Genomic DNA, 22,258 nt, shown 5'->3' on the forward strand with positions numbered 1-22,258 from the left:
GCAACTTGCAGGTGATTAGCATGATTCTATAAAAGGAATGTATACCTTGAAAATCACACTAAGCACTGTTCTAATCAGAGCCAATTTTTTTGGGAACTATGGAGGAAATTTTATAACCAGTGCCTAAATTTAGGCGTTGGTAGGTGCCCTGCAAATACTTAAGTAATTGAAAAATTCAGTCAGAAATGGCAGGGTTGAAGCACCTACCGATGCCTAAATAAAAGGTGGCTGAAATGGCTGCTGGAATTGTGGCTAGGTAGCCGCTTTAGGCCACGAAACTCCAAATAAGGTGTGGTCAATGCCGGAAGTGGCGTTAGGCAGGCTAAAAGGGCTACCCAGCCGTGAATCATGCCAAGATAGGCAGCTGAAATGTAGGCACAGAAAACCCTGCCCTACATTTCAGCCACTTATCTTTGCCACTAGACCACAGTGGTTGATCGTGGCAGAAGAATCGCCCCCCCCCCCCCCAATCACCTGAGTGGCAGTGTCTCCACAAAGCCGCAATGCTGTAACCAGTGCCCAAGTCGGATTGCCTGTCAATCATTCTAGGGCACAGGTTACAGAATCACGGCTTTGGGAGTCCCTACCACTGAGCTGATGGGGATGGGGGAATTCCCCTGCCACGATCGGCTGAGCAGCAGGGAACCCTGAACCCCCCACTGACCATGGCAGGAGGGATGCCCAATCCATCCTGCTGGTACCCCCCCTTCCGCAAGAGGGATGCTCAATCCCTCCTGCTGCCACCCCCATAACACAACTGGCAGGAGGAATGCCCAATCCCTCCTGTCGGCACTCCTCCTTCTCGAACAACCCACCCCCAAAACCCACCCCTGCATCTTTTTCTTGAAGGCCAATCAGAGGAATGCCCTCTCCTTCTGGCCGGCAGACCCGCCTCTTCCGAATGGCGGGCTTCCCCTTCCAAGTGCATCCTGGGATGAACCGGGGAGGGGCCTAAGGCCCTGATTGACCCAGGCACCTAAGACCCCTCCTATAGGAGGGGCTTTAGGCACCTGGGCCAACTGGAGTCTTAGGCCTCCTACCCAGTGCATTCTGGGATGCACTGGGAGTGGCCTAAGACTTCGATTGGCCAGATCCCTAAGGCCTCTCTCCATGGGTGCGGCCAGAGGAAGTGGGCATCTCTTTGGCCGGCCTTTAAGAAAAAGGTACAGGATGGGTGGGGTGTTTGGAGAGGTGCCAGCAGGAGGGATTGGGCATCGAGGGTGTGCCAGCAGGAGGAATTGGACATCCCTCCTGCTGGTTGAATTGCGTGGGTGGTGACAGGAGAGCTTGGGCATCCCTCCTGCCATGGACTGTGGGGGGGTTCCCTGCTGTGGCTGCTCATCCAATTGCGGTAGGAGAATTCCCTCCTTCCCCCATCAGCTGAGCGGCAGGGACTCCCCAAAGCCACAATTCTGTAACTGATGCCCTAAAATGATTGACAGGCTTTTAAGGCGGCCACCGACTTGGGCGCCAGTTACAGAATCCGGCCCTATATATTTTTTTAAAAAATTCAATTTTTTCTACCGTTCTCCTAAGGGAGCTCAGAACGGTTTATGTTAATTTATTCAGGTACTCAAGCATTTTTCCCTGAATCAGGCCCTATATGTGAAACTACATACTTTTCATGCCTGCTCTGAAGCAACATTTGTGATGTTTTGCAAGTCCTGGCCTGCTTTCTTTGTAAGTACTAATGAAGCTTGCTATTCTGGGTTCTCAAAACAGAACTATCATTATAAAGGTTTGAACATTATTAAAAAGACAACTGGAATTTGAAGCAAAACATTATCACTACACTTTAAACACCGTTTCCCATATTTTAGTTTGAAGTGGAGGGCCATTTTCAATAGTGTGTCTAATTCCAACTTTGGACATTTTCTGCAAAATGTGGAAGGGGTCAGCATTGGAATGGACTGGCCACATAGATATCCGAATAGAGTAGTGGGGCACCTTAATGGGCACTGCTGTGAACTTCACATAAAGGGTGCCAGATGTACCATCTCCCTTATTACACTGGTCAACAAGCATTTTGCTACTGGAGTTCTATCACCTGTACCTTAACAAGGGCCACATGCTGACTATAAATCTGAAAACAGTTTTTGTCTATCACATCCAGTTTTTTAAGTTATGCATCAGTTTATGTTTATATCATTTTCGTCATAATGCTACCATGAAGCGTCAGTATTTTACTGTTTCTATAACACAATATTGCAAAAATCTCAATCACCGGGGGGGGGGGGGGGGGTAAATTTTCCAAATTTTTATAGGTATCATCAAGCCTTCATTTTGCGTCAGGGTATGTATTGTATCCTTCCTGAACTCATGGGAAACTACCAGATTGACTGATATTAGAAAGTCATCGCATGTCCCCATTATGATTGAGCCACATTTTGAGTATCAAGCTGCCCAGAATATACAAGGACAATAGTATTCTTTTTTCCACCTGGAACACATTAAAATTCATTAATAATTTAAAACCTACAACAATCCAAGTATCAATCCCTATGGTTGAACTCCAAGATTCAAATTGGCAAGTCTAAGATCCTCTGGAAACATTGGTTGCAGGCAGGCATACGTACTTTAGATGATGTGATCTCAAATGGGAAAATGTTAAATTTATTACAACTGCAACAATCATTCGGCATATCAAAGTCTCAAGCTTATAAATGGTTGCAGTTGAAACAGGCCATTCAGAAAGGGTTCCCTGATTGGCGCAACTTAAATAATCAGTATAGCTTGCCAGGCCTATGTTTCCAGGCAGATTTGCTAGGGCATCAGACCGCCAAGTGGTATAAATTAATAACAGATTATTTGAATGAAAAACCAAAAACAAGCCTGAAGGACATTTGAAGCATTGAGATAAAGCAGCAGATTTCTGCTACTCAATGGCCACGGATTTGGACTTGGAGGATGAGATGTACAGCGTCAGCATCTATGAGACAAACTTGTTTTTTTCTGTCATATAGAATTTTTTGGATCCCTGTTCATTTGCAAAAGTTAGATAGTTCAAAGTCTAATAGATGCTGACATTGTCATCTTAAAATAAGGACACTGGATCACCTCTTGTTTTTTTGTCCTTTGATACTCAATTTTTGGAGGTCTACATGGGATAAAATCAACATGATATTGGAAGCTTCGATTCCATTGTCCTATGACATTGTGTTATTTGGGACTTTATTACAACCCAAGATTCCAATTAGTGCAAGCCAGAACAGATTATGTCTTATTATGACAGGGATAGCGATGCAGTTGATTACAAAAAATTGTAAAAACTGGGATAGACTGAATTTTAACTTCTGGTGGGCAACCCTGTGCCAATTTTATAGATATGAGCGAACAACTGGAACATTTTACCAAGTTTAAAGAGATTTGGGGACCATTAGTGAAATTTATAACAACTGATCATTAGGAAAAGCCTTTGGTTTCTAAAAAAGAGTTCACACACATTCAGGGAGGGAGAGAAGGAAGGGGGTGAAATGTACTTGTATTATTATTTGTTAAATATAAGTGCAGTTTTATTGTACCAATTGTTTATATATTATATTGCACTTTGTATGTATTTTAAAAATTAATAAAGAATTAAACAAAAAAAAGCAAGTGTCTCAAACATTTCTGAACATGCTGACATCACTTTTGTGTGAGTTAAGAGAGGCGTAAATATATGCTTTAACATGTCTCCTTATTGTCTTCATGTTTGTTTTCAGAGTAAACTCCTTAACACAAGATTGGAGGGAGACAGTTCATACTCACAATATTGTGCCAATATGGCAAAGTGTCTAAAAAATCAGTAATGTGTATCTCAGAAACCTGACGTGCTAGCTGAATTTCAATTACAGATCTGAAATCAGCATCATTAAATTAACTAAGAACACTTAAGTTCTTAGTAGCAAAGAAAAACTTTTTTTTTTTGTTGACCAGTGTTATTTATGGTGATTCCTCCAAAACTCATCTAAAACCTACTAGACTCACCTAGCTCCTCCTAGCCCAATAGCCCTTATGGCTTGCAGGTGACAATAATATGGCAGTATAGTAGGATTTTGGTGGGGTTTGGTGGGCTCACACACCCCCAAAATATGAACAGCAGCATTTCATATGGGAAAGGTTAGTACAGCATCACACAAGTGTCTTAAGTAGCCTGGTGGATGGGCTAATGGGATTAGGACCTTTCAGATAAGTCAAATTGTTTTTTTGTTAATATTAAACTAAGACTCAAATTATAAGGAGATTTTTTTTATGACCGATGATTAAAGATATTCCATTCAATTGGCCAGTACTGTTTGCCTGAAAATGTTTGAAGGGAGTCTGAGGTCTTTTTGCCTCCTTTAGGATAAATGTTTTCAGTCAGTATACATGCTGCATTGAAACATTGATCTGAATATTTTTGAAATTGTTATCACTCCACTTTTCTTGTTCATCAATTAGAGTGTGTGGAGGTGTTTTTTGTTTTTTTTTTCTTTCAAGATGGGCTTATGAGTCATAGAGAGGAAGATCCAGGCCCATAAGACACTCTAACCACTATATTTATGGTGGAAAGTGTGAGGCTACCAAACCCAACAAAATCCTACTATACTGCTATATAGGTACCACCTGTAGCTATAAAGCCTATTGGGGTGAGAGACACGTGGGTATAGTAGATTTGTGGGGACTTTAGGAGGGTTTACCACATATTATAAGAGGGTTATAGTGAGATGTATATCTGGCACCCTTTATGTGAAGTTAATAGCACTGCCTTATTGGGATGTCTATGTGATCAGTCCATTACAATGCTGGCCCCTCCATGTCCAAATGGTCTAGATTTGGATTTCAACTTGGATGTTTCTGTAGCCACACACTTTCCACCATAAATATACTGGTTAGAGTGTCTTCTGGGCCTGTATGATGTTCTACTAACCTTTCCCATATCAGATGCTGCTGTTCTACAGACTGGTATATACAGTTTTATTCATATTTTTTGAGGGGGTAGGGAAGGGTCTTAGCAACCACTGGATAGAATAAGGGGGTCCATTACTTAATCTTTCAAGTAGTCATTTGGTCAGTTTGGGAATCTTTTTGGCACTTCTAAAACAGGTCTAGCTCAGAACATCTAAGTTCCATTTAGGACATCCTGCAAAAGGTTTGATTATCGCTGCAATACGTTCAAGTCTAACCCGGCCAACAGTCCCCAAATCCCACCCAAAACATACCTTTAACATGCCCCTTTCTGAGTTTGATATTTTGGAGGGTGAACATCCCGTAAAACAGCTAAGTTCTTTGTTTTCATTATCGACACTTAGATGTTTTACAGTGAAAAATGTGCAAGTGCCAATTTTTAGATGTTTTTGTGTTTTGAAAATACCCCTAAAAGTATATTTTGAATTCAGGAACTGTTTTGATAAGACACTGAAATTACCTTGAACTTATTAAGTGAACTAAGCGGCAAACTTTTTCTGAGCCTCAGAAAATCACAGTGATATATAGCACCAAAAACTTTCAGATGGACAGCAATTTGCCTCAGCACTAGTATTTCAGCTTTTGATAGATGGTTCATCTCATGTTTACCACAGTGTTTACTTGGTAAACCATATGAGAAATGTTTTCGTCTTCCAGGATACTTCATTCTGAACAAGACTCCTAAATAACAAAGGTGCAGACGAGTGTATGTGCATCTAAAGTATTTTAGTGATGGATGCTTCCTCACAGAAAAGAATGTCAAAAGACACTGATAAATAGAGTCCTTAGACACTTCTTTGAACTAGCAATCCTTGGGGATTCTCTATCAAGCATCATTTTTTTTTTTTTTTTACAATGATGTCTTAGCACTATGAAATTCAGATTTTTTTTTTTTTAATTCAAAGCATCTCACCTACATTTATTCAACTATCTTTGAATTCAAATGTGAAAATGTGTCATTTCTCATTATTGGAATATCAATTTCACCACTTATATCTTGTCTATATAGTGTAGTAGGTAGTAACATGAACATATATGTTTTTTGAACATAGGACAGCAGCAATTATGTTGATCAGATACTGTCCCCTGTAATTACTAAACAGGGATGCCCATTTCTTTCTGAGTAATAGTCCATGTTCTTTAAATATTGACTAAACTTGAGGTTCACAATAAAATATGTTCCTTACCACATGCATTCAAAGGCAGATGGTATTATTGGCTACTGTATGTCACATTATTATGCCGATTACTTTTGTTCTATAAGCAATAAACTCCTGTTTACATCTATTCTAGCAAATTTTGATTTGGCTAATCAAAGTTCTATTCCTTATATCTCATAGAAATTAAAAATATTACAAGAGAAAAAAAGCTAAAGCTAAACCCTTCCATAATTTGCTTAAATTTAATTGCCTCTCTCTGACATTGTTAATCATTTTCCTTCCTGTGTTTCTCATAAGAATAAAAGAATTGCCTACTAGGACAGACTAAAGGTCCATCAAGCCCAATATCCTGTTTGCAAAAGTGGCCAACCCAGGTCCCATGTACCTAGCTAGATCCCAAATAGTAAAATAGATTTTTTGCTGCTTATCCTAGGAAAAAGCAGTGGATTTCCTCAAGTCATCTCAATAATGATCTATGGACTTCTCTTTTAGGAAATTATCCAAACCTTTTTAAAGCATGCTAAGCTAACTGATTTCACCACATTCCAATAAATTCCATAACTTAATTACAGTTGTGAAGAAATATTTTCTCCAGTTTGTTTTAAATCTACTACTTAGTAGCTTCATTGCATGCCCCCCAATACTAGTATTTTTGAAAAAAGTAAACAAGCAATTCACATCTATCCTTTCTATCCTACTCAGTATTTTATAGACCTCTATCATATCACTTCTGAGCAATCTCTTCTCCGAGTTAAAGAGCCCTAGACACTTTAGCAACATTCCATGCTACTGATCCAGGGCAAGCAGTAGCTTCCCCCATGTCTGTCTCAATAGAAACTATGGACTTTTCTCCAGGAATTTGTCCAAACCTTTTTAAAAGCCAGCTATTTTAACCACTCTTACCACATCCTCTTGCATTTCAGAGCTTAACTATTCTCTTGGAGAAAAAATATTTCCTCCTATTGGTTTTAAAAGTATTTCCATGTAACTTTATCCAGTGTTCCCTATTCTTTGTAATTTTTGACAGAGTGAAAAATCGATCCACTTGTACCCATTCTACTCCACTCAGGATTTTGTAGACTTCAATAATATCTCCCTTCAGCCATCTCTTTTCCAGGCTGAAGAGCCCTAACCTTTTTAGACTTTTCTCATACGAGAGGCATTCCATCCCCTTTATCATCTTGGTCACTCTTCTTTGAACTGTTTCTAGTGCTGCTATATCTTTCTTGAGATAAGAAGAACAGAATTGAACACAATACTCCAGGTGAGGTCGCACTATAGAGTGGTAGAGAGACATTATAACATTCTTAGTCTTGTTAACCATCCCTTTTTTAAAAATTCTTTATCGTATACAAACCAAAAATGCGCTATAAATTTTAGGTGTTCTTTTAGACTGGTCCTTATCTTTTAAGGTCCATACAGATTCACTGGTTAAGAAATGTTTTATTGTCCTCTGGAAGCTGGGTACTATTAGGAAATATTTTGATTTTATTTCATTTAAAATCCTGGTCCAATCTTCAAACCTTTCAATATTGGATTATTGTAATGTTATTTATTTGGGATCGTATAAATTAACCACTAGCTGATTAAAAATCATACAAAATACAGCTATTCGTTTGATTTTTAATTTGAAAAAACATGATCATATCAGTGTATTATCAAAAGCTTCACTGGCTTCTGTTTGAGGCTAGAATGTTATTTAAATTTTGATGCATTTGTTTTAAAGTTTTATTTGGCTTAGCACCAGCTTACCTTGTTTCTCATTTTAGTTTTGTTATTTTTAAGAAAAATATCCTTAGATCTGGTTGGTTTTATTTTCCTTCAGCAAATGCATGTCGTTACAAAAAAATTTGGATAAGACCCTAGCATTCCAAGCAGGATTAATGAATTGATGTTTAAACCTTCTTGTTTCTCCATTTCTTACTTACTATCAATTTTGAAAAGATCTTAAAACCCATTTATTTAAACAATATAGTATACATTATTGATTTTTATATTATCATGTAGTTATAATGTACTTTTTATCTTTTTATCTGCACTTATTTTAGTTGATATGTTATCCTTATTCATTAGTTTTAATGCTTGTATTAGTTACTCTGATTTTATTATGTATGATGTTATTATTATGTTGTATGCTGAGTACCTAATTGTGTAAACCACTATGAACTGCTGGTTAGGCGGTATATAAAAATAAATTATTATTATTATTACAAGAGAAAAAAAGCTAAAGCTAAAACCCTTCCAAGCTGAAAAGCCTTAACCTCTTTAATCTTTCCTCATAGGAGAGAGGTTCCATCTCCTTTATCATCTTGGTTGCTCTTCTTTGAACCTTTTCCAGTTCTGTAAAATCTTTTTTGAGATGAGGCGACCAGAATCGAATACAATACTCATGGTGACGTTGCATCATGGAGCGATATATAGGCATTATAATATTCTTAGTCTGGTTTATCATCCCTTTTTTCCAGATCATTTATAAATAAGTTAAATAGCACCAGTCACAAAACACATCCCCGCAGTACTATTTACCCTCCTCCATTGAGAAAAATGGCCAAATGGTTACCCTTTGTCTTCTGTTCAATAAACTGTTCCTAATCCACAATTGAGTATTGTCTCCTATCCCATGACTCTAATTTTCTCAAGAGCCTCACATGTGGAACTTTGTCAAAAGCTTTCTGAAAATCTAGATACACTACATTAACTGTCTCACCTTTATCCATATGTTTACTCACACCTTCAAAGAAGTCAAGCAAACTGATGAGGCAAGATCTCCCTTGACTGAACCCATGTTGATTCTGTGCCATTAAATCATGTTTGTCTACGTGTTTCACAATTTTATTTTTTATAATTGTCTCTACTATTTTGCCTGACACTGAAGTCAGGTTTAAAGGTTTGTAATTTCCCAGATCTCCCCTAGAACCCTTTTTAAAAATTGGCATAACATTGGCCACCCCTTCAATCTTCAGGTACTACAGATAATTTTAGCGACAGATTACAGATCACTAACTACAGATCAGCAATTTCATGTTTGAGTTCTTTCAGTACCCTGGGATATATACCATCCGTCCAGGTGACTTATCACTCTTTAATTTGTCAATTTGGCTTAGAATGTCTTCCAGGTTCACTGAAATTTCTCTCAGTTCCTCTGCATCATCACCCTTGAAAACTATTTCTGGTTCAGATAGATCTTTTACATCTTCTTCCATAAAGACCGAAGCAAAGAATTAATTCAGTTTGTCCACTATGGTTTTATCCTCCCTGAGCACACCTTTTGCTCCTTGATCATCCAGTTGCCAACAGATTCCCTCACAGGTTTTCTGCTTCTGATGTACCTAAAAAATTTGTTACTATGAGTTCTTGCCTCTTTAGCCAGTTTCTCTTCATATTCAGGTGTGCAGGTGGTATTCTCATCCAGCCTCCCTATCGAGGGTAAAGGCTAGGGCAGAGAAGCTCACATCCTGGAGACAAATGCGTGGCTATGTAGATGGTGTTGTCGAGAGCGATTTGGCTTCCTGGACAATGGGATGATCTCCTAAGGGCTGCTGAGCAGGGATGATGTGCATCTATCAAAGAAGGGAAGAAGTGTCTTTGCTAGCAGGCTGGCTAATCTACTGAAGAGGGCTTTAAACTAGAAGTGATGGGGCAGGGTGATTAAAGCCCCCAGGTGAGTATAAACCCTTAGGTAAGTAAATCACTGAATACCTCTACACGGATGGGAAAAGGGGGCACTGTCTGAAAAGTAATATTCTTCCCCCTCCCCATTCATGGTTTCCCTACTCGCGATTTCACATAATCACGATTTTTTTTTGGGGGGGGGAGGAGGAGGGAAAAGAAACCCCATATTTTTGTCTTCCCCCTGGCATCCTGGCCTTACCTGGTGATCTAGCTGGTTTTCGGGGCAGGAGCGATCTTCCTACGTTCCTGCCCCGTGCAGATAGCCATTAGGAAATGGCTGTGGGGAGTTCCCGTAGTCTCTCCCACAGCCATTTCTTAATGGCTATCTGCACGGGGCAGGAGCGTAGGAAGATTGCTCCTGCCCCAAAAACCAGCTAGACCACCAGGTAAGGCTGGGATGCCAGGGGAAGGCGGAAGGGAGGCGGGTGGGTCAGAGCCAGATATTCGCGGTTTTTCGCCATTCATGGTCCGGCTCTGCCCCTATCCCCCTTAGTACGGGTATCGTACCGTTGGACTGGAAGACGGCTAACGTCATTCCACTCCACAAGAAAGGCTCCAAGATGGAGACAGCAAACTACAGACCGGTGAGTCTCACATCAATAGTGAGCAAACTAATGGAAACTCTAATCAAACACCAATTGGATAAGATCCTGAACGAGGAGAATCTACGGGATCCCCGACAACATGAATTTACTAGGGGGAGATCCTGCCAATCCAACCTGATCAGCTTCTTTGACTGGGTGACGAGGAAGCTGGATGTTGGGGAGTCCCTGGACATCATGTACCTGGACTTCAGTAAAGCATTCGAAAGCGTACCACACTGCAGGTTGCTGAGCAAGATGAGTTCTATGGGTTTGGGCGACACATTGACGAAATGGGTTGGGAACTGGCTTGGAGGTAAGCTCCAGAGGGTGGTGGTGAACGGCACCCCATCCAAAATGACGGGGGTGATCAGTGGAGTGCCGCAGGGCTCGGTCCTGGGCCTGATCCTATTCAACATTTTTATAAGAGACTTGGCAGAAGGGCTGCGAGGCAAGATAACATTATTCGCCGATGACGCAAAACTAAGCAATGTAGTGGGCAAAAACACAACAGACATAAATTCAATGCACAACAACATGATGCATGACCTATTCCTACTGGAGCGCTGGTCTAGGTCCTGGCAACTCAGCTTCAATGCCAAAAAATGCAAAGTCATGCACCTGGGCAGCCAAAATCCATGCAAGATTTACACCCTTAATGGTGAGATCCTAACAAGAATTGAAGCAGAACGAGACTTAGGGGTGATCGTCAGTGAGAACATGAAGACTGCCAACCAAGTGGAACTAGCTTCATCCAAGGCAAGGCAAATTATAGGTTGCATACGCAGGAGTTTCGTCAGCCGTAAGCCTGAAGTCATCATTCCATTGTATAGATCCATGGTGAGGCCCCACCTGGAATAGTGTGTGCAATTCTGGAGGCCGCATTACCGCAAAGATGTGCTGAGACTGGAGTTGGTCCAGAGAATGGCCACCCGGATGGTCTCGGGACTCAAGGATCTCCCGTACGAGGAACGGCTGTACTCACTCGAGGAACGCAGAGACAGGGGTGACATGATTGAGACATTCAAGTATCTCACAGGCCGCATCGAGGTGGAAGAAGATATCTTCTTTTTCAAGGGTCCCGCAGCGACAAGGGGACATCCGTGGAAAATCAGGGGGGGGGGGGAAACTGCGCGGGGACACCAAGAAATTCTTTTTCACTGAAAGGGTGGTTGATCGCTGGAATAGTCTTCCACTTCAAGTTATTGAGGCCAGCAGCGTGCCTGATTTTAAGGCCAAATGGGATAGATACGTGGGATCTATTCACAGAGAAAAGTAGGGGAGGGTCATTGGAGTGGGCAGACTAGATGGGCCGTGGCCCTTATCTGCCGTCTATTTCTATGTTTCTATGTAAATAACGAGGGAGAAGTGTATACTAATGCTCGAAGTATGGGAAACAAGATTCTGGATCTAGAAGCTGTGATGGAAGAAGAGGAGTTGGATATAGTGGTGATCACAGAGACATGGTTCACAGCTTTAATCTTTGTCACCAATCCTTTTAGCTTCTTTTTAACCATTTTCATCATTTTATTGTATTTGTCTTTTCAAATATTAAGTGCTGCAACAGTAGATTTCTTTAGCGATGTTATTCCAGAAATCAGCTCAAATTTGATCATGTTATAATCATTGTTTTCCAGCGGGCTCAACACAGTTAATTCCCATACTATGCCCTGCATTCCACTAAGGATCAAATTTAAAATAGCTCCCCCTCTTGTCAGTTCCTGTTGCTCCAAGTCCTGTTGTCAGTCCAGTTGCTCCAAGAAGCAGTCATTTGTGATGTCTAGGAATTTTATCTCTCTAGCACTCCCTGATTTAACATATAGCCTGTCAATGTTGGAGTAATTGAAATCAACACTTGTAAATACTTAAACACTATTCTCTTCCTGAGATGCCAAGATTACTTCAGCACCACCTTCCTAAAGTAGGAACCACAGTCTAACCATACATTCAAGTTGCAGGAAATCCAGATTGGCAGTTTTCACAACAATACAGGTCCCAGGAGCACAGTCAATATCCTTAATGCATTTGACTTTTTTCTTGTACTGTTAAATATAAATCGCTGTCCCCCAATACTCAGTTCAATCACTGCTGTTTAGCAATATCCCAGAAGTGCAAAACACGGGACCACAGTCTTTATACCAAATCCATATCACATACTGTTTCACTCTATGAATAGCTGTACTTAGCTGTCTTCTGGGTCTTCATTAAATCGCTGCCACTTCTCCAGCATCAGTAATCTTCTTCCAGTTTAATTCTGCATCACACTTCCTGACAGAAGTAACCTGTTTTGCTGCATGCATCTTCAGGGGATCTTCAAGAGAGAAACAAAATGCTGATACTGTGGCTAATTCAAAATTGCAGCCGCCATACTCAATGTCTCCTGGACACAATGACAGCACTAGGATTCTCACAACCCATGAAAAGGTTCACATACTAGACTTGGCATTCTACAAAGGGGATGACGTCCCAGAATACTGGGATAGCAGTATTGAAATAACCCCCATCTCATGGACAGACCATTTTCTAATTAAGTTTTCCCTAGGTGCCCACCTGAAACAAATGTCACCTCTCAGAGTTTGGAAGGAGATCCGAGAGAAGAAAAAGCTGCTGAGAATTTCCTAGTGGCCTTGGACTACCCACAGGTGGACAAAATTACAACCACAGTGCCAGAATAGGTTATTTGGAATACAGACTTAGCTAAGACCTTAGAGAAAATGTCACCACTAAAAAAGGTCTTATGCCCCACTCACAAATGCTCACCTTGGTTCTCTCTAGAACTCTCTAAAACTAAATGGAAAGGACAGAAACTGGAAAGGAGATGGCATAAATCTTGCCTGGATGAGGACAGGGTAAACGGTATGAAACACATGATAAAGTATGCCAAGCCTTAACAGCAGCTAGAAAACAATAGTTCTCTCAGTGCTTTGAAGAGACTACCGATTCAATCAAGCATCTGTTCAGCATAGTAAAGAGCCTTCAACAACCAGGCAACACAACCAGCCTGCCTGGTTATAACTGAATGACAATGATTTTGATGCTGACTTTGCCAACAAAATTAAAAATCCAGAATTAACAGGCAGTCCCACTCAGCCTTCAACCAGCTAATCAGGAGCAAACAAACTCCCTCCCTCCTGACAAAGGCATATGGGACTCCTTCAACCCAATGAAAGAGGAGAGCCTTGACAAAATCCTAAGAGACCATCGACCTGCTCCCTCAACCCTGCCCATGAAAGATAGAAAAGCAGGCAAGCAGGGGCCTTTATAGAAGGTACCTTAAAATTTTTGAACTCTTCTCTTTCAAATGGGCAACTCCCAACAGCATTAAAAAGAGCAGAGATGCGACCTTTTCTAAAGAAGAACAATCTTGATCAGAAAAAACTTCAAAGTTACCAGCCAATATCTAACATCTACATCAATTATGGTAGACTTAAATTGGTCTGATTATGATATAGTGGATTGGAATGAATTTTTAAAAGTCTATAATAGATATGCAAAATCATTCTGTTATCTTGACTCATGGTCCAACTTATGTTTTGAAGGAGGCCCCATTATCCTTCAAGATTGTTGTATATGATTGGATAAATGATATCTTATTAAAATGATTTTTTCCTATTGATTTGAAAGAAATAGCGTTCACACCAATATTAAAAGATGCAAAAGGAAGATTAGAACAAGTTTCAAATTATAGACCAGTTGCTTCAATACTTTTCTTGATAAAGGTTATGGAAGGACTGGTCAATACTAAACTGAATTAATTTTTGAACAAGTTTGATATTTTTCCATTCATCACAATCTGGTTTTCATAAGGGCTACAGTAGAGAGACGATTTTAGGATCCTTGCTAGATATTTTAAGATCTTATGTTTCGAAAAGTACTAGAGTCTAGATTTTACCATTTGACCTTTCCAGTGCATTTGATTTAGTTGATCATGTGTTATTAAGATTGATGGATTATATTGGAATTATGGGAAAAGTGGCTAAATGGTTTAAGTTTTTTTAATAGATCTTACGAAGTTTAAAATGCTCTCTTATGCTGTCAGACAATGGGCAGCCTGCAGATGGGGGTCCTGTGAGGCTCTCCCCTATCCCTCTCTCTTTTTAATGTATATTTATATTTGTTGGATCATGAGCTCGAGAAGTTTAATTATATTTGCCTGTTTAGATTGTAAGCTCTTTCGAGCAGGGACTGTTTTCTTATTCTTTGTGATTCTGTGCAGCGCTGCGTGCGTCTGGTAGCGCTATAGAAATAATAGTAGTATATATATATATATATATATATATACATATATATATATATATATATATATATATATATATATATGCTGTATGGAATAGACAATAGCCACACAGGATTGGTCTAAGGAATTGCTTAAAATAGTCAAGGATTTGTCTTCTATACTTTGGGGGAGGGGAGGTAAACTGAGGAGTTGAATGGAATGGCAAGATCTTTCTGATGAATATTCTGAGGATAGAAATGGCATACATTAAGAGAAGTATGGAGTTAAATATTGCTGCTCTAATGGAAAGGAAATCAGTAAGTTAGGGAAATAGGAAGTGTAGATGTTGAGATGGAGGATGTAGATGAGCCGCTCACAAATGTCAAACTTGTTCTGTCAAACTCTCTTTTATCTAAAATTATAGAACACTAGCTGATGACCCGGCGTTGCACGGGTATTTAATTATAGCAATAACACTGTAAATGGATTCAAATAAAGATACTTTATAGTGGTGAATGAAATTATTGTTTTACAGCTTAATAAAAAGTACAATATTCAAATTATAATGTGAAATATTTGACAAAATGAATACAATACAACTAATGCAAAACGTGATTATAAACAACATTTTTAGTTCTACCTCCAGGAGCAAGAACATATAAATTGTTGGGTGAACCCACCCTTGAGCAAACAACATAGAGTTGTGGGCCGAGAGACCCCCAGAACATATCACCCCAAGTAGTGAGGGATCTGCATACCAAGTTTCGTTCAAATCGGTCAAGTCGTTTTTTAATTACTGTGAGAATGGCAGCTTTTTACATTTTTTCCATTGACATGAATGGGTGAAATCCGATTTTCTGTTTGTAGCTCCGCCCACGTGTGCAGGGGGGTCGCGAGACCCCAAGAACATATCACCCCAGGTAGTGAGGGATCTGCATACCAAGTTTCGTTCAAATTGGTCAAGACGTTTGTGAATTACTGTGAGAATGGCAGCTTTTTACATTTTTTCCATTGACATGAATGGGTGAAATCTGATTTTCTGTTTGTAGCTCCGCCCACGTGTGCAGGTGGGCCACGAGACCCCCAGAACATATCACCCCAGGTAGTGAGGGATCTGCATACCAAGTTTCGTCCAAATTGGTCACAGTGAGAATGGCAGCTTTTTACATTTTTTCCATTGACATGAATGGGTGAAATCTGATGTTCTGTTTGTAGCTCCGCCCACGTGTGCAGGTGGGCCGCGAGACCCCCAGAACATATCACCCCAGGTAGTTGGAATTACTGTGAGAATGGCAATTTTTTACATTTTTTCCATTGACATGAATGGGTGAAATCTGATTTTCTGTTTGTAGCTCCGCCCACGTGTGCAGGTGGGCCGCGAGACCCCCAGAACATATCACCCCAGGTAGTGAGGGATCTGCATACCAAGTTTCGTCCAAATTGGTCACAGTGAGAATGGCAGCTTTTTACATTTTTTCCATTGACATGAATGGGTGAAATCTGATGTTCTGTTTGTAGCTCCGCCCACGTGTGCAGGTGGGCCGCGAGACCCCCAGAACATATCACCCCAGGTAGTTGGAATTACTGTGAGAATGGCAATTTTTTACATTTTTTCCATTGACATGAATGGGTGAAATCTGATTTTCTGTTTGTAGCTCCGCCCACGTGTGCAGGGGGGTTGCGAGACCCCAAGAACATATCACCCCAGGTAGTGAGGGATCTGCATACCAAGTTTCGTTCAAATTGGTCAAGACGTTTGTGAATTACTGTGAGAATGGCAGCTTTTTACATTTTTTCCATTTACATGAATGGGTGAAATGTGATTTTCTGTTTGTAGCTCCGCCCACGTGTGCAGGAGGGCCGCGAGACCCCCAGAACATATCACCCCAGGTAGTGAGGGATCTGTATACCAAGTTTCGTTCAAATCGGTCAAGCCGTTTGTGAATTACTGTGAGAATGGCAGCTTTTTACATTTTTTCCATTGACATGAATGGGTGAAATCTGATTTTCTGTTTGTAGCTCCGCCCACGTGTGCAGGTGGGCCGCGAGACCCCCAGAACATATCACCCCAGGTAGTGAGGGATCTGCATACCAAGTTTCGTCCAAATTGGTCACAGTGAGAATGGCAGCTTTTTACATTTTTTCCATTGACATGAATGGGTGAAATCTGATGTTCTGTTTGTAGCTCCGCCCACGTGTGCAGGTGGGCCGCGAGACCCCCAGAACATATCACCCCAGGTAGTTGGAATTACTGTGAGAATGGCAGTTTTTTACATTTTTTCCATTGACATGAATGGGTGAAATCTGATTTTCTGTTTGTAGCTCCGCCCATGTGTGCAGGTGGGCCGCGAGACCCCCAGAACATATCACCCCAGGTAGTGAGGGATCAGCATACCAAGTTTAGTTCAAATCGGTCCCACAGCTTTTTACATTTTTCCCATTGACTTGAATGGGTGAAATCTGAAGTTATGTTTGTAGCTCCGCCCACGTGTGCAGTTGGGCTGCGAGACCCCCAGAACATATCATCCCGGGTAGTGAGGGATCCGCATACCAAGTTTCGTTCAAATCGGGCAAGCCGGTTTTGCGAAGGCAGTTTTTACATTTTTTCCATTGACATGAATGGGTGAAATCTGATTTTCTGTTTGTAGCTCCGCCCAGGTGTGCAGGTTGGCCGCGATACCCCCAGAACATATCACCCCAGGTAGTGAGGGATCTGCATACTAAGTTTCGTTCAAATCGGGCAAGCCGTTTTTGCGTTTGCAGCTGTTTTACATTTTTTCCATTGACATGAATGGGTGAAATCTGATTTTATGTTTGTAGCTCCGCCCACATGTCCCAGGTGGGCCGTGAGACCCCCAGAACATATCACCCCAGGTAGTGAGGGATCGGCATACCAAGTTTCGTTCAAATCGGGCAAGCCGTTTTTTCGTTGGCAGCTCTTTACATTTTTTCCATTGACATGAATGGGTGAAATCCGATTATCTGTTTGTAGCTCCGCCCACGTGTGCATGTGGGCCGCGAGACCCCCAGAACATATCATCCCGGGTAGTGAGGGATCTGCATACCAAGTTTCGTTCAAATCGGTCAGGCCGTTTTTGCGTGATCGCGGCACATACATACATACATCCGATTTTATATATATAGATTATCTATGTATACAACTGAAAGGTACTCTTTAAAACTATACTAAAATTTGTTCTAGCATGCATAAATCATTTGCCCTGAATTCTCTTGTTAATTATAAAGACTAATGAGAGTCTACAGCAAAAATAATCAAGTTAAATACAATGTCTAAAATCAAATGCATTGATATATTAATTCTATCCTTAACTAGGGAAGCTAAACTTGCTAAAGGTCAGTTTGCTAACTTTTTGTAATTTAATAGATTAAAAAGCAGCAATAAGCTAATGCGGATTAGTTCTACTGCAGCGGTCTCAAACACGCGGCCCATGGGCCGCATGCGGCCCCCCAGGGACTATTTTGCGGCCCGCAATCTGTCCTCTTCACTTCACAAGTTTTCCGATTCTGGAGAGGACAATCGCGTACAGACCACGACTGCTGTAATTGGACTTGCATAAGTCTCTCTGGAGGGAATGTTGGCAAATGGCTTGTGGCTCGCCAAAAGCAGGGGTCCCCAATCTGCTTCCCTTCCCTTCTCACTTCCCTCCCCCAAGCCACCGCAATTGGGGAACAGGCCAGCGCTGAGGTCTTAGCTCTCCGTGCTTATCTTCCCCAGCTCGGAGCCGACCAATTCTCGCCACCCGACGTCAATTCTAACGTCGGGGAGGAAGTTCCGGGCCAGCCAATCACTGCCTTGCTGGCCCGGAACTTCCTCTCCGATGTTAGAATTGACGTCGGGTGGCGAGAATTGGTCGGCCCCGCACTGGGGAAGATAAGCACGGAGAGCTAAGATCTCAGCGCTGGCCTGTTCCCCGAATGTGGCGGTGGCGGCCTGTTCCCCAATGGTGGTGGCTTGGGGGAGGGCAGGGAGAAAGAAAGAAAGAAAGAAAGAAAGGGGAGGACAGGGAGACAGAAAGAAAGAAGGGAGATGGGACACAGACAGAAAGGGGCATGGAGAGAGAAAGGCCAAAAGAAAGGGCGGGCATGGAGAAAGAAAAAAAAAAAAGGAAGGGGGCACGGAGAGAGAGAAAGACAGATATATAGAAAGAAAGGGGGCATGGAGAGAGAAAGAAGGGAGCAGGGTGAAAGAAATAAAAAGTTGGGGGAGGGAAGGAGACAGATACCAGACCAGGGGAAAGGAAGGACGGAAGGAGAGAGAGAAAGGAAAGAAAGAGATGTCAGACCATGGAAATAGGGACGGAAGAAGAGAGAGATAGAAAGACATGGAAACGTAGATTTTGAAAAGAAAGCAGAAAAATTGAATATTAAGTTAATGCCAAAGATGGATGCAAGGCAGAAAGTGAAGACAGAGAGAAAAACAATCAAAGGACAAGAAGGCCCTGGAAACATAGTTAAAAGCACAGAAAAATAAAATCACCAGCCAACAAAGGTAAGGAAAATGATTTTATTTTCAATATAGTGATTGAAATGTGTCAGTTTTGAGAAAGGAAAGATATTAAACTTTAAATGTGAGGGCTGCAGAAAAAATAGGGTACTTGGAGGGCTGCAGAAAAAATAGTTAACAACAATTTTGTATAAGGTAAAACTCTTTATAGTTTATAAATCTTTCATTTAACTGTTAAAGGAAAGATTTATAAACTATAAAGAGTTTTACCTCATGCAAAGTTGTCATTTCTTTAATAAGACATTAACTATTTTTTCTGTGGCCCTCCAAGTACCTACAAATCCAAAATGTGGCCCCACTAAGGGTTTGAATTTGAGACCACTGTTCTACTGCATATCAATGCTACTGCAAAAGAGCAACAAAATTTACAGCCTTAAAGTATGGATGGCCAGTCTTAGAACACAGATAACAGCGCACTTATCTCCTCAGGTCTTTCTTACCGAGATATTTTTTTCAAACTCCTTGGTTTTTCGTTCTTTGAAGCTTTCAGAGGCAGAGAACTGGAAATGTATCAGGGGGTAATAAGCATCAATCAGAGCATGTAAAGGAAAAGCAGGAATTCAGGCAAATTAGAAGAAAAAAATGAGAAACAAAAGAAAAACATATGAAAAACAATTATTTAAAAGGGAAGTTATCAAGCACATGCATAAGATAACCAGAAATTAAGTAAGTATGAAAACAATATAGAATTTAAATAAAATGGCAAGATACAACCAGAAACATCACAAAATAAGAATAAATTAATATAATCAGGCAGGCAATATTTTTAAGTTACGGATGCTTTTCAAGGAAGATTGACCTGATATCTAAGATGAACACTGGTTGTAAAACATTAAATAGACTGGAACTGCCATTAGTGTATCTGGAAAATCTTTGTTGTCAATAGGAACAATTTTATAAGGCATTTCTGAATGTAAAACATCAATTTACATGCAGAAATGGTGGTCTATAAAATTGCCTAGGTGTTAAGTAAATTCTATAAATGGCACTCAAATTTAGTAGCTGGAAAAAGAATCTGTGCTAAATGCTATTCTATAAAATGCATTCTGGGCTGAGTGCCCTTTGTAGAATGGTGCTTAGAACGGATTCCCATGCCCAGCTCTGGTTATGAGGATTTATGCTTGCTAAAACCTGGTATAAATCCTAGTATGCAAGCTGGGAGCATAAGCCTGGTATTTGATAGCACTGTGCCTAAATATTTGGAATGTTCCTGACCTGCTCATTCTCCTCCCAGTGGCCATGCTTCCTTTTGGGTTGCACGCGAGACATTTTGGGTGTGCAATGTTATAGAATAGTACATTGGCAGATGTTTGTTGCAATTATTGGTTGTTAGTGCCCAATTGACTAATTAGTTTATACATGCATCTGATTCTCTGCACCTAAATTTTGGCACCCATTTTGTAATCTAATATGGGGTTCAACCTCACTGATTCCTGCACCTAACTTTTGGATCAAGACTTATGCCTGCTGAAATCTGGTGTAAATGCTGGCACCCAGGTAAAATGTGCTGAGGCTGTATTCTATAAAAATTCATGCAACTTTTGGGAATGCCCCTGACACATTTATGGCCATGCTCCTTTTTAATTTATGTACTAGTACAATTAGACACCATACCATATAGAATAGCATGCAACCAGATGAGCACAAAAAATTGAATGAGTGCCAATTAACTTCAATACTTGGTTTCAAGCACCCAATTATTTATAGTTGGGCAGCCGTGATCAGCTCAGCGGCCCAATTCGGAACTTATACCTGTTTTGACTTGGTCTAGGTCAAAACGTATGTTCCATCTGGCAACCTGTCAAACCTTTTTGCTTATGGCTGCCAGACGACCAAGTCTAGGTCGGCACATCTCCTGCCCTAACCATGCCTCCCAAAATGCCCCTTTTCACTCTGGGCGTACAGAGGCACTGGAAAGGCCTAAGCTGGTTTTAGATATGTCTAAAACCAGTTTTGATTATCGGTACTTGGACGATCTGTCTTTTTGATCTTCCAAGTACCATCTTCAGCCACTTTTTGTACTTTTTTTTTTATTATTATGAGTCCCATAGCATCTATCTTGATGAACTTTTCTCCAAAACTTAGAATTCAAAGCAGGGACCGGGAGAATATCCGTGCCACTAAGAACTGAGCTGAAGCAGCCAGCGTTTCTCAGGACTGTTATTCCCTCTGCTGCTTCAGGGCAATTTACATTGTACGTTCTATTTCACAACTTAACTCCAGTCGCTGGGGTATTCAGACCCCACATAGAACCTAAAAATACCACACAGAACTTTAAAGGGACTGCGTATCTACTGTATATTAACTGATAAAGAAAAAAAAAAGTAGATTAAAGTACTAAAGGGTTGGATGGCATAAGAACATATGAATTGCCATTGCTGAGTTAGACCAGTGGTCCATCGAGCCCAGCAGTTCGCTCCCACGACGGCCCCCAGGTCAAAGACCAGGGCCCTAACTGAGATCAACCTTACCTGCGTACGTTCCAAATCAACAGGAACTTGTCCAACCTTGTCTTGAATCCCTGGAGGGTGTTTTCCCCTATAACAACCTCCAGAAGAGCATTCCAGTTTTCCACCACTCTCTGGGTAAAGAAGAACTTCCTTACGTTTGTACGGAATCTATCCCCTTTTAACGTTAGAGAGTGCCCTCTCATTCTTCTGACCTTGGAGAGGATGAACAACCTGTCTTTTTCTACTACGTCTATTCCCTTCAGTATCTTGAATGTTTTTATCATGTCCCCTCTCAGTCTCCTCTTTTTGAGGGAGAAGAGGCCCAATTTCTCTAATCTCTCGCTGTATGGCAACTCCTCCAGCCCCTTAACCATTTTAGTTGCTCTACTCTGGACCCTTTCAAGTAGTGCTGTGTCCTTCTTCATGTATGGCGACCAGTGCTGGACACAGTATTCCAGGTGAGGGCATACCATGGCCTGGTACAGAGGCATGATAACCTTATCTGATCTGTTCATGATCCCCTTTTTAATCATTCCTAGAATTCTGTTCACCCTCTTCGCCACCTTCATCAACCTGTCGACCAGTACTCCCAAGTCTCTTTCCTGGGGGGGGGGGGGTCTCTCCAAGTACCGCTCCGAACATCCTGTATTCGTGTATAAGATTTTTATTACCCACATGCATCACCTTACACTTATCCACATTAAACCTCATTTGCCATGTCACAGCCC

The 22,258-nt window shown here is 41.0% G+C and overlaps 1 protein-coding gene across 1 annotated transcript in view; it reads right to left on the reverse strand.

Moving 5' to 3' along the window:
• The window catches only part of LOC117366433 (glypican-5-like), a 944,740-nt gene that overhangs the window by 641,048 nt on the left and 281,434 nt on the right, over nucleotides 1-22,258 (reverse strand). The window contains exon 5 of the mRNA XM_033957771.1: nucleotides 19,521-19,580. Within this exon, the coding sequence (XP_033813662.1) occupies nucleotides 19,521-19,580 (60 nt within the window). The remainder of the gene's footprint in view (nucleotides 1-19,520; nucleotides 19,581-22,258) is intronic.

Source organism: Geotrypetes seraphini, chromosome 9 (genome assembly GCF_902459505.1).
Source record: "Geotrypetes seraphini chromosome 9, aGeoSer1.1, whole genome shotgun sequence".
Classification (NCBI taxonomy): domain Eukaryota; kingdom Metazoa; phylum Chordata; class Amphibia; order Gymnophiona; family Dermophiidae; genus Geotrypetes; species Geotrypetes seraphini.